The 13,385-nt window shown below is 38.7% G+C and overlaps 1 protein-coding gene across 3 annotated transcripts in view; it reads left to right on the top strand.

Annotated features, from left to right (window-relative positions):
* prkcbb (protein kinase C, beta b) overlaps positions 1–13,385 on the top strand; it is a 127,724-nt gene that overhangs the window by 52,822 nt on the left and 61,517 nt on the right. For all 3 annotated transcript variants that reach the window (XR_016155133.1, XM_039685744.2, XM_039685743.2), the window contains exons 5-7: positions 4,663–4,791; positions 12,667–12,823; positions 12,948–13,082. Coding sequence is in view for 2 of the 3 variants with exons in the window: in XM_039685744.2 (XP_039541678.2) it covers positions 4,663–4,791; positions 12,667–12,823; positions 12,948–13,082 (421 nt within the window). In the remaining variant the exon portion in view is untranslated. The remainder of the gene's footprint in view (positions 1–4,662; positions 4,792–12,666; positions 12,824–12,947; positions 13,083–13,385) is intronic.

Consider the following 13,385-nt stretch of genomic DNA (forward strand, 5'->3'; position numbering starts at 1 on the left):
CTCTAATCAAACACACCTGAAGCAACCATTAGCTTGTTTTCACTTGACGTCACGCCACTGCGTTGCCATGGCGGATGCAGATGGAGGGCAGGAAGTGATTTGCTATATTTAGGAAGCAATATAACACACTCAAAATGCCTACTGTATGTTTTGCCTCGTTTATGGTTGCTCAAATCGATCAAACCACGAGGAGTTTTTATCGTGCGCCAAAAGTTGTTCATAAGGGTGGAAAATACAAGAAATTGACAGAAAAACACGGGGAAAATGCCTTGCAAACCTACGTCTGCGGTCGGGAGGAGCCGAATGGGAAAATGTGTGTGTGTGCAGTGATCACTTCGTTAAATGCGAGTTACAGTAATACATTATTTATGTGGCTTGTAATTACATTATTCAGGTGTTTAAATACACTTATGTGGCTGTTTGTGTAACGTACCAGTTTCCGAACTTTGTAAAGTCAAAGTATGTCTGTAAGACGAGTTAGTTGCTGATATCTACAGCCTCGATGGCAGGCAAATCTCTCACTTCAGTTGAAAATCGGTCCTCTTCATAACGTAAGGATCACGTCCAACATATGTTTCGATTTTCTGTTTATATATTTCTCTTGTAATAGCGTCTGAAGTAGTACAGTACGGATTTTCCTCCATCTCGTCCATTGCGCTCTTCCCTCCTTGCCCTCCATCTGCATTCCACGCGTCAACACAATCACGTGACTGCAAACCACCTATTAAGGTCTTCAGGATCACTTGAAAATTAAAGGCAGGTGTGTTTGATTTGGGTTGGAGATGAACTGTGCAGGACAGTCGATCAGCAGGAGCAGGGTTGGGCACCCCTGCCCTAAGTGTGAAAAGCCCTTTGGCGTGCATCCTCAGAATGTCCTGTTGTCTATGTGTGTCATGTTTCGGTAAGTAGGAGTTGCCTGTCCAATTAGGCATCTGAAATTATTGGGGCCCCTCAGATTCAACTTGTAGATCTCTATAAATGTGCAGTAATGAGGAAAGCAGTCTCCATCGTTACTGACTCCTCTCTTCCTCTGTACCCCTCTTTCTAGTTACTGCCATCAGATTGCCACTTTAGAGCTTTTTTGGCCAAAAAGAAAGCTTACGGGAACTCTTCCTACTGCAATAAGACCAAATAGTTGTATTTGTATATTGTATTTAAGCGTTTGTTTATTTATTTACATATTTGTAAGGTTCTTTTTTTTTTTATTAATGGGCTTTATGCCCAGCTGCACTACTTCCTGAACTTCAGCCAGCTCCTTGTTTCCTGTCTGCCATTATTGGCCAAATTGATTAATTCAGGTGTGTCTGATTATTGTTGCCATGACTACTGAGGTCAGGTACACCTGAATTAATCAATTTGGCCAATAATGGCAGACAGGAAACAAGGAGCTGGCTGAAGTTCAGGAAGTAGTGCAGCTGGGCATAAAGCCAATTGTGTTGTGTGATTGTACTGTGTACTGTATATGCGAGCCTTTTAACCTAAGACAAATTCATATCACTGGTTGATAGATAATAAAGTTATATGAATATGAATTTGAATTTAATTAAATTCTAGTCTTAATTTCTTTGCAACGCTTTGACGAATCAGAATTCTTTTTATATCTTTTTGCCATGATTGTCTTGGGAGGTCATGTACCAAGTTTCACTGGAATTGGACCAGCAGCCTAGGAGGAGTTTGAAAAAGTACATTAAAATGATGCAAGAAAATCTATGAAAGAATCACAAAGTAATCTGTAACTGATGAAAAGATTAGTGTTTTCAGGATGCAAGTTCTTTTTGTGGAATGGTTGTGGTAGATTTGACTATAGGATATCAAAAGTTAGGATTCAGTTGTAGTTGTCACATACTCTGCATCTGTTATTAATAAATTAATTAAAATGTTTTATTCTAAAATTTCACCTTAGTGTTTGCTTTCACATTTTACAATCACATTGTAACACTTTCACAATCGCATTGTTTTGGACTGACAAATAAGAATCGCAGCACATTGTTAGATTTTGAAATGTGTGTCTTCTGTTTTCTGATGCCATTTGTACATAAACCATGCAACCCTACTCTCTAAAAATGCTGGCTTGTTTTAACCCAACTTTGGGTCAAATATGGACAATCCCAGCCATTGGGTTAAAATTTTTAATTACATTTTTAACCCAACGTTTGGGTTTGTCCATATTTGTGTGTAGTATGATGGATGAGTGATCCGTGTGTGTTACCTAACGAATATAGGTATATCCGTACCTATATGTATATGTGTGTGTTGCCTATATATAGGTTAGGTTAGGTTAGGTGAATATCCTGAGTGAGAACATAACCAGGCTGTATGAAGTCCCACTCACAAAGCACCTGAGTGAAAAGAGATTTTCCATCTCACGGTAGCCAGCCTCTTATCCAGTGTCCAATACATAAAACATTCAAAATGCTTCACTCACTTAGCAGCTGTCTGAGCCTCCGGGGCACAGATATTCACCGCTTCATACCTGATTGTTGGCTAACACATATTCATTGATATAACAGCATATTTACCGGCCGCTCTTTACTCTTATTAATGCATGACTGGCAGACTAACAAGTGAGCAGACAGGTGGTGTAAAGATGAGGCGCTCAGCATCTTCAACTGAAACCTGACGCAAAGTTGTTATGGTTGCAGACTGAGAGAGCTATAATTACCTTTGTTTAGTTTCCAATGCATGAGTCGTCTTCTCCGGGGCCCTCTACAGTGTTTACACTCCAGCTATGGCTTGCGCTCCGTCACGCTTCTGACTGAACTGTGGAGAAGTGCTGCAGTGCATGAGGAATTAAAGTGTGTGTGTGTTTCACAAGTATGTTCTTGTGTGTTTGCTTGTTTCACGGTCATTTTCAGAAGTAGTCTGAATTCCGGAGTGCTTTTTCGCTAACTGATATGTAAACTTATGTTGAGTCCGACTGCTTGTGTCGGACACAACAAAAGCATCATAACAGTGATTAGCATTGTTGCTACTGCTCTGCTCTTGAGCCCCTATTGACCCTGCTGTAAAGACCAGCTTGGAGTATTTCTGATGTAGCTGGTTGGGCTTGCTAGTTAGGAAGCACATCAGCATCCAAAACACATGTGCTGGTGGCGGTTGATGTTTTTAGCAGGAGAGTACAAACTGGTGACTGGTTTGTTCCTGGTCACTTATTCAACCTTCAGGAAAGACTGTTCTCTTGTTCCAAATTCTAGTGAGTCACCTCCCTGTCCACTACATACATGCCTGTAGGCAGAATGTATATGTAAAATAGGCTACATAATATATTATTTGGGACCATATATTATGATCACATTAAAAGAACAGTCATATTGAGAAGTGTTGTCACATTTTTACGTGTGCCTTTTAATGAGGTCAATGATGAAATGTATAATGAGATGTATTTTGAATGTGTGTGTGTGTATATATATATATATATATATACTGTATATATATATATATATATATATATATATATATATGAAGAGTTCAGATGCAAAGCCTCTAAATGCCATTTGAAATTCTCTTCTAAAATAATCATTTTTATCAAGCTTGTATATTTAAATTCAGTAATTTCACTTAAATGGCAATTCATAGGTAATCTTCATTGCAATTTAAGTGAAATTACTGAACTTAAATATACAAGCTTGATAAAAATTAACATTCTTGAAGAAAATTTCAAATGGCATTTAGAGGCTTTTGCATCTGAACTATATATATATATATATATATATATATATAATTTATAAAAATGACCTTGTTAAAAGTTTATATACACTTATTATTCTTCATGAGTTCCTTGAAGTTGAATTCCAGTTAAATTTTCTCAATGTTCTTCAACTTCAATGTTGCTCCAGCTCCAGCAAATTCTTTGGTTTTCCAGCATCTTTTGCATATTTGAACCCAGGGACTGTATGATTTTGAGATCCATCTTTTCACACTGAAGACATTTAAGGGACATCTATTGCAAAATGTTCGATCATTCACTGATACTCCAGAAGGAAACACAACACATTTAGAACCCAAATTCTTAGGGAAACTAACTAACTTCTGAAGGGCAGTGCTGCTAAATAAAAAAAAATAAGATTTTTAAATAAAATTTTACATTTGACATATTACATCCTGAAAAGTTTTCTCCCCCCGGCTCTTAATGCATCATGATTGGGGTAATTATTATAAGTTGAACTTTTATTTTTTCTTGTGGACTATAGTAAACATATTTTATGTCAAATATCCTATGCAGGATCTATATCTATCTATCTATCTATCTATCTATCTATCTATCTATCTATCTATCTATCTATCTATCTATCTATCTATCTATCTATCTATCTATCTATCTATCTATCTATCTATCTATCTATCTATCTATCTATCTATCTATCTATCTATCTATCTATCTATCTATCTATCTATCTATATATCTATCTACATATATATATATATATATATATATATATATATATATATATATATATACTTATTACTTACATTTGATGCTGTCTACATGTTGGTCTGAGATTTGTATGGCCTAAAAATCCCATGTTCATAGTTGCGGAATTGGCTCAACAGGCTCAATCATCCTTTTATACATTGTGTGTAAAATTGTGTACTTTGTATGTGCATACGTCGTTTGGGGTTTTTGTGTAAAATCTCTTCCTCTTTCTGTTTCCCTCTATCCAGACTGTATGATGAACATCCATAAGCGATGTGTGGCCAACGTGCCGAGTCTGTGTGGGACTGACCATACTGAGAGGAGGGGCCGCATCCAAATCACCGCAGAGATCAAGAACAATGTGCTCACCGTCAGCAGTGAGTCACTGCTGCCCACTCACACACATTTCACTGCTGCACACATGTGCATGGAAGCAAACACTCACTCACATCTTCCAAAATCGCTGGGGGATCCTGGACCTCCTGTTACCACACACATGCCTTCATTTGACCCTTGAAGAGCAGCCAAAAATGCTCTTTATACAGCATGAATACTTTCAGTTAAGGAATGAAGTGTGCCGTCTGTGAAGGCTTGTGGGCATTTTTTTTCTTAGTGTCTGATTCCTCCTAGTGGTGAATTCAGAGCAGCACCACATAGCAGGGACCTGCATGCACCATTTCAGCGTTTTAAAACCTTATGGTGCTGCTCTATTGGAAATGCCCAATTGTAGGCCTATTAAAAAAAAAATTGAAGCATTACGACTTCATGTGCCTAAACACAAGCACTGATTTTTAGACCACATCTCTTGAATGCATACCTATCATCATAATTTGAGCACAAACAGGTATTGAGCCCTATTGGGCTGTCGCGATATCAGATTTTGACAAAACTGTTATTATGACCAAAAGAAATTCACAATAACGAGATTATCGCAATATATATATATATATATATATAGAAAAAATTAGAAAATAAACCCAGTTTTGTTTATTTTGTGTTTTTTCTTTTTTTTTTCGGCAAATGAATCACACTCAATATACGAGTGCAGTGAGGAGAAGAGAGTTTGTATTTACAAAAAACTGTTGATCAGGTCTTCGTTTAAACCGAGTATGATAAAGATATAGCTCTTAAAATAATTCTAAATATAAAATGAATACAAATACAACATTGGCGGCACAAAGATAATGGTTTCAGAACAACTTTTGATTACACTTTATTTTAATGTGTCTTTGTTACACTGTCATTATACATTTAAGTACTGAGTAATATTAAGTAACTACATGTACTTACTCTAGGGTTAGGATTAGGGTTTGGGGTTAGTAACATGTAAGTATGCATAATTTAGTTATTACAATAGTAACTGCATGTAAAAATGACACTGTAAAATAAAGTGTTATCCAAAAAATGTCCAGCTGATGAACTATAAAAACATTGAAAGCCAATCAGAATCCACCCTGCTTTAAAGAGCTCCAAAACTGCAGCATGCTTAGAATAAACAGAACGATTTTGTCCTCAAGAGTGGACGCTTTTATCGTTATCATTATCTTTATACATTTTCCGAACAAACAAACAATCTGTTAAAAACATCAATGTAAAAGAACTGTTAGGGATACCAGATAATAAGATGTCTTGTCAAAACGGACAAGCAAAATCAAGAAAGCACATAAGGGGATATAGAACAACACAATAGCTCTGATGTCCAAAATGCAGAATGTGACACAGTGTTGAAGCGAAGTGCATTCGAGCTTGTTGTGAAATTCTATAGGATCCGTCAAACATGTATTACATTACACGTGTCCATGGTAACACAAGAAAGCACACTTAGTCTCCCTGTCTCTACTTGGCATTAACTTTTGCTAAAACAAAAGCACAAGCACACCACTGAGGACAGTCTTCTGTTGCATCCAGTGACATGGTAATGCTTTCTGTGTCCAACAGAGGGCGATATTCTCATTGTCTCTGCAAGAACCCATCTGAAAAAAGACTCATCTGCACTCCCCATATTAATGGTTCTCCCAATACGGTTTCTAAACTCGCAATTTTTCCACTGGAACACACAGTTGCGTGAAGAGTCCTCACCCATCTGTTTCCATACAGCAACAAATAATAGTTTATTATGAATTTGAGATGCATTCATTATGCATCTCGAATCAAGAGGTATCACAGCATGAGACTCTGCATGAGATGTTATTGACACCCAACAACCAAAAACATGTTTGATTTGACAGCTGCATGATGATTTGCATGAACATAACTTAACATTTTTGTCTGTTTATCACATATTGCATGACTTCAGAAGACTTGAAGACTGCGTTTATAGTGCTTTTTGGAAAAAGTTGTGTGAAGAATCCTCAGTATTCTCCTTTCAAATTCCAAATGAAAAAAAAAAAACACACACACACACACACACACACACACACACACACAGGTTTGAAATGACATGAGAGTAGATGATGACAGAATTGTCAATTCTGGGTGAACCTTCTTTTGACCTTTGTAAACCCTTCACATTTTATATGAAAATGTTATATGAAAATAGCTTTTCAAGCAGTTTATTAAATTATATCTATAATAAATTTCCACTTACTTGATATAAAACTATAATATCCATGGGGAATTTCCACTTAGTTCTAATTTCCACTTAGTTACACTTTTCAGAGCAGAAGATGAGCTCAGTTAAATGAGATTTCTGGAAGACAAACCAAGAGAAAATTGATCCGTTTGCAGTTAAAGAGATTGTTGAGCGAAAAAATTAGAATTCTGTCATCGTTTACTCACCCTCAAGTCGTTCCAAACATTCATGCATTTCTTTCTTTTGCAGAACACAAAAGGAGATGTGTTGAAAATGTTGTTTTTTTTCCTATACAATGTTGTTTTGGACCCTATTGACTCTCTCTCTCTCACACACACACACACACACACACACACACACAATGAGATATTATTCAAAATATCTTCTTTTATGTTCCACAGAGGGGAAAAAAATGTTATACAGTTTTGGAAGGACGGGTGGTGCAGGTGAATGATGACAGAATTGTAATTTCTAGCTCAACAATCCCTTAAATGCTTTCTGGGGGAAAGTAGGCTTGGATCTGTGCATCAGTGAGTGTGTATAAGTGACATTAGCCTCAACACACTGCTCCATATTCAGCCATGCGTCCCTTTTCTCAAGCTCAATCCTGGGCTATTTCACCCCGCGAGCCTCAGCTCCCATTTTCCCTTAGAATTAACTAACAGCCTTTAGCCCGCTAGCGGCTAATGAGCTGAGCTGCACCATGGAAAGAACCGAGGCGCAGACAGCCCTGAGCGCAAAAGACATTTTTAATCCATCACGCTGTCCTTTATAATTTAATGTCACGCGGCGTTGCCGCAGATCTGCTGAGCGTACAGTAAGATGAATGGGGCCACTTCCTGCCGCGCATTTCAAAGGCCTGTCACTTAAAGCTAATGAATTGACCAATAGCTGGATGGAAATGGGGCTGCCGCTCTGCCTTTAAAAGGTCCTTTCCACTTCATCTTTCTCGCACTCACACTCTGTTTGACCACCGGAGCACTTGCATGTTGATAAATGTTAGTGAGGCGCACTGAGTGACCATGATTAGTGTGTTGTCAGCACTTATGCGGCTACTTTTTGTGAATGAAGCCTTGCGTCACAAAAACATGCTTGTCCTTACATAAGCTTAATGGATCCAGTCAGTTCTGGATCTGTTCCGAGCACCAATAACTCTCATTTTTGGACTAAATCGACCACTTGCTATTGAATTGCAGTGCTGTTTTTCACCTAGAGGGAGCAGTGCTGCTTAATTATTTGCAGAAGCATTAATTATATTCCTACAGCCTTTTGCATCTTTGCTTGTTAAAATACCAACTGTGTTTTATGCTACAATGTTAATTTTGACCAGCTGGGTAACATTGCCTTTCCTACATCTCTGAGCCACAAAACTGAGCGCATCTTCTTGTAGGTCAAAGCTTTTGATATCTTCATGCAAATATTCTTACATGGTCAGTGATCCCGCTTGCTTTAATTGCTCCGTGCGGAGGGCTTTGCGAACAAACATGTTGTGTGTGTAGCATTTATTAGCTGGCAAAATAAACCCCGCTCTGTGAGCACGACAGTTCAAGCTGAAACTCATCTCTCTTCCTGTCTCCGTGCTGCAGTACGCCGCTGTCTTAATGAACAGCTAAGCCTACCTTCACACACCACTCATTATGGAAATTACACTAGCCACAAATCTCATGGCCACAGCAGCCTCCTGCATTAATTGTTGTACTGGTCAAGTGCTGAGGTCAACCCCAATTACTGGGATAGTCTGTGCATTCGTAGCCCCATATGGCTCTGAGGGCTCATGAGGCACAAGAATAAATGATTGACAGCTATTCACTCACATTTGGGGTCCGTAGTTAGTGCTCTTGAGGGGTAAAGGGTTCACAAGGTTATATCAGATGCTTGACATCCTACACTGAAGTATCTTTTCTTATTCAGTATCGCTTTGTATTCTAGTAGAAACATATATATCCTTAAAACTAGGGATGTCCCGATCCGATCCACGGCATCGGTATCGCGCCGATACCGGCCCAGAACGCTAGATCGGAGATCGGAGGGGAGAAAAAAATATGAGCGATATCCAGTTTAGCGGCGCAGCCTGTCACGTGATGATTGTTGTGTTTAAGCACACGCGTGCAGAGAATCACTCTCGCTTTTGCGCACGGATTCTAATGTAATCGGATGATTCCACAAAAGCTGCATTTCAGTCTTCTCAGAAATTCATTGGCTATCAGAAAATAGCGTCATTTCATTCTCTATTGCAACTGGATAGATAAACTGTCACTCAAAGAGAGAGCGAAACTGGCGCGCGTATAGTTTGAAGCGAAATTTACGCGCGTGACGCGCGTCAGAATCAAAATCCGTTGGCGGTCATTGTTTTTATGTCGACCGAGCATTCATCAAGAGAGTTACCGCTCTGTATTTACTCTGGATAGCAGAACAGCGGCGTGGGGATCATCGTCGCCGTATATTTGTGTCCACCGGACCCTTCGGAGCCGAACCGTTTGGCGAGTTTCACCATTTGCTCGCTCCAGGAGCTGCGCTGGATGACGGCCGCTGTCAGCGGTACTTCCGCCTGTCACGCGCCCAGTTTGATGACCTGTTGTCCCGCATCTGAGCGAGGATCACCCTCGCCCGGCCCCTCATCCATCTAATCTGGCTGTCATTTATTTTTGTTTTGATAATAAATAGAGCCAGCCTTCAAAAGTTATTAACCTGTCCTGTGATTTTTTTTCTCTCTCTCACGTCCAGACACGAATGTATGCACATATGTTGATATATATATATAGCGCGCTATGTATGTTATGCGCGCAGTATGTCTCGCTCTAGATTCCGGGAGATTTGAACTAATTTGCGGGCATCAGGGAGACGCTATCAATGTGCGGGAGACTCCCGGAACTTCCGGGAGACTTGGCTGTCTTTACAACATAACACTATTTCTAGATATGGAATGAATAACATTCAATACAAAATGAACATGTCTCCATATAGAAATAATGTTTTAAGTGATGAAACATTTGCTTTGTTGTGCATAATCCCACCATGCATTTAGTCATATTAACAAAATAATTTATTGAAGCATCCAGACACTTCACCACGTGAGCAAGCAGTTCAACTCGGGCGGCAGATGCGAATTCGCGTCAAACGCGTGAATGCACAACGCTCAATTCGCGCCATTCGCGCCAACTTGATTCGCGTCTTCCGCGCCGCGCTCCACGCCTCATTCGCGCCGCAGGAATTTTTCTTGCATTGACTTAACATTGAAATCATTCGCGCCTGACGCCCTATTCGCGTCCGGTGTGAACGTAGCATTAGTGCGTCGAAGTTGTGATAGCGCTGTCGGCTAACGGGAAATGCTACTATTTACATTCCATGGATGTTTATTCATATATACAATTGTTTTGGACTAAAAACTTCTTCAAATTGGATTGTATGGACGCTTTACAGTGAAACCAAACCATTTTTGTTGGAATGTGGACTAACAGATGGCTAATTGGTGAGTTTCTTCCAGTTTGTGTTGGTTTGTTTTGGCTGTTGGTGGTCTGACAAAGAGACAGATTGTGCCCGCTGTGTTGATTGTATCTTAAAATGGTTTACGTCGTTCGAATCACGAGTTTCTCAGCTTTCCAAAGATATGTATTATGTTTACTTTTGTGTTTGTTTTGTTTTGTCTTTCACAAAGTTAAACCTATAAACCACCCTGTGGGCCGTATACGGCACGTCGGACCACGAAAAAAAAAAATATCGGACTAATATCGGTATCGGCAAAACCCAAAGGTGCGGCATCGGTATCGGTATCGGAAGTGAAAAAGTGGTATCGGGACATCCCTACTTAAAACATGACTAAATTACTTGAGAAGGAAAATCTATAGATATTTATTACGTCGTTTCATATAGTTATCCTATCATAAACTTTACTAAATGTATTATTTTTTATGTATTATTTATCTATAATTTATGCATTTATTTTTCTAGTGACTTGAATTTTTTGAATTGGTTCACTGGAAAGATTAATTCACTGATTATTCTTGTGTGTATGAAGATTTTGTATCATTGTAAATGTACCAGGTTCTGTCGAAAAAATGCTGGCTATTACATAAAAAATTTCTCTATCAGCGATATATATCAGTATATTTAATTGAATTTCATTAGTTTAGGGATTCTTTCTGCACGTTGCATTATTCGCCAGGAGCTGCTGACAATTTACTCTTTGTGTGAGTCATTGAATTGTTCAGTTGATAGTAACGCTTAATGCTTGGTAAATCTACTAAGAGTCTCCGGAAAGAAGCATTTTCCCAAAAACAAAGCAAATCTACTCTACTGTTCAAAAGTTTGGAGTCTGTAATATTTTTTAGAAAGAAGTTTCCTCTGCTGCATTATTTTATCATAAATGGAAAAACACAGTAATATTGTGAAATATTATTACAATTTAACAGAGCTTAAGCGTCTTAATGTAAATATGTCTTATCTTGTAAATTCCGTACTCAGCACCGCTGCTCCCGAAAACGAAAGCAAAACATGCGCATAAAAGCGCAATTTCAATAGGCCTACTCTTCATTTTGAAAGCGGCTCCCTGATGCATGCGAATATCTCTCAATATGAAAGCTATCTTAGTCTGAGCTGTGTAGTTGTAACCATCAACTCTTAGTTCTGTATCATGCTTGATGAAAAATTTGGTCTCTATTTGCACTTTGAATATCGAGAGAGTACTTTGAGGATGGTGGCACTGATTGTAAGAGAAAACTGTGTTATTCATTTTTATACTGTTTTTATTTCTAGGATCAATTTGTGGAAAGGAGTTCACAGGTCAAAAGTTGTAGAAGCTCATAAATCATAATCACTAAAGTCTGAACTCATGACTCATGAAATCATTCAAGAGAGAAGCCAGTCAGTTGAGTTTGTGGCAGAACCTCAACTGACTGCTTGAGAATTGTTGTCTTTTACTGCATATTATAATTCATACTGAGAAAGTAGAACTGATAGACAATTCATTACAAAATGATTAGATAAAACATTTCAAATGTATCTGCAGAGTATTTTTCTAGTCATGTATTTTGTCTGAGGGTTTCCTTAAAATTCCACTCGTTCTCATGAACTCAATCTCGTGTCCCGTCTCATTATTTTTTATCTTTTGATGGTAGTTTCATTTGTCTTACATTTTGTCAACTGCTCGGCATTACTCTTATCAAGCTGTAGACAATAATAAAAAGTAACATCCTTGCAAGATTTTAATTGTGAGATTGACTCACATTCTGGCTTGACTAAACAACATCTCATTTAATTGGTCAGCAGATCCTTGTTAATGAACAAGATGCATCATTAAATCAGTTTGTTCACAAACATGATGCCTTCTTCAGACTCAACAGTGAGTCTTTGAGAGAATGCTCCAGTTTTTCAGTTTGGCCAAAAAAAAAAGAAATGCTAGTTCAACCTGGACCCGAGCAGTATTGGAAGGCAGGAAGATAAATTTGTATTATAAATAATGCATTTTCATGTCAGTTCTGCTGAACTCCAAAAGCACTAATAGTGCTATCACATCATAGATGTAATATTTATTGACCAAAACTCCAATAATAACTCTTGATTTAACATTAAGATTCACTCTGCTGCTTTGATTGCACACTAACAAAAGTTAAGAGTAGTACTGAACTCTTGGTCTTTAGGTTATTGTGTGTCCCATGATGTATCCTGTATTTCTACATTACAGTTAAAGAAGCGAAGAACCTGGTGCCCATGGACCCGAATGGCCTATCTGACCCCTATGTCAAGCTAAAACTCATCCCTGACCCCAAGAGTGAGAGCAAACAGAAGACCAAGACCATCAAGTGCTGCCTGAATCCCACATGGAACGAGACCTTCACATTGTAAGGAAGCTTAGTGGTAATTTGTTTGTCTGGGAAATGCAAAATCAAATGTTCAGCTTGATTTCTTTGTGTCCCTCTCTCGCCGTCTCTGTCCTCCTCCCTCCTGCGCTCTTGTGTCTTACAGTAATCTGAAGGAGTCTGACAAGGACCGCAGGCTGTCTGTGGAGATCTGGGACTGGGACTTGACCAGCCGGAACGACTTTATGGGCTCTCTGTCTTTCGGCATCTCGGAGCTTCAGAAGCTCGGAGTGAACGGATGGTGAGAAAGCCTGCTGACACACACATATACATCTGTGGAAGTCTCCGAGGGCCAAATAGATTGTGTACACACTAATATTAAAAAGTTTATGTCAGCTAAACCGCACTTGATATCACAGCATTTAACCTGTTACGTTTTTGTTTTGTTTTTTTAATACACATGAAAACACACTTTCGAACTTAACAGACGTGAAGCAGTCCATACACACCTAACTGGTTCAGTCATCTCTGGATTTGAATACTCTTTCAGAAGTCCTCAGCTCTTTGTCTAAGACACATTTCCGTCACACACATTCCCGTCCTT

Source organism: Pimephales promelas, chromosome 3, assembly GCF_988280905.1.
Source record: "Pimephales promelas chromosome 3, fPimPro1.hap1.1, whole genome shotgun sequence".
In the NCBI taxonomy this organism is placed as follows: Eukaryota; Metazoa; Chordata; class Actinopteri; order Cypriniformes; family Leuciscidae; genus Pimephales; species Pimephales promelas.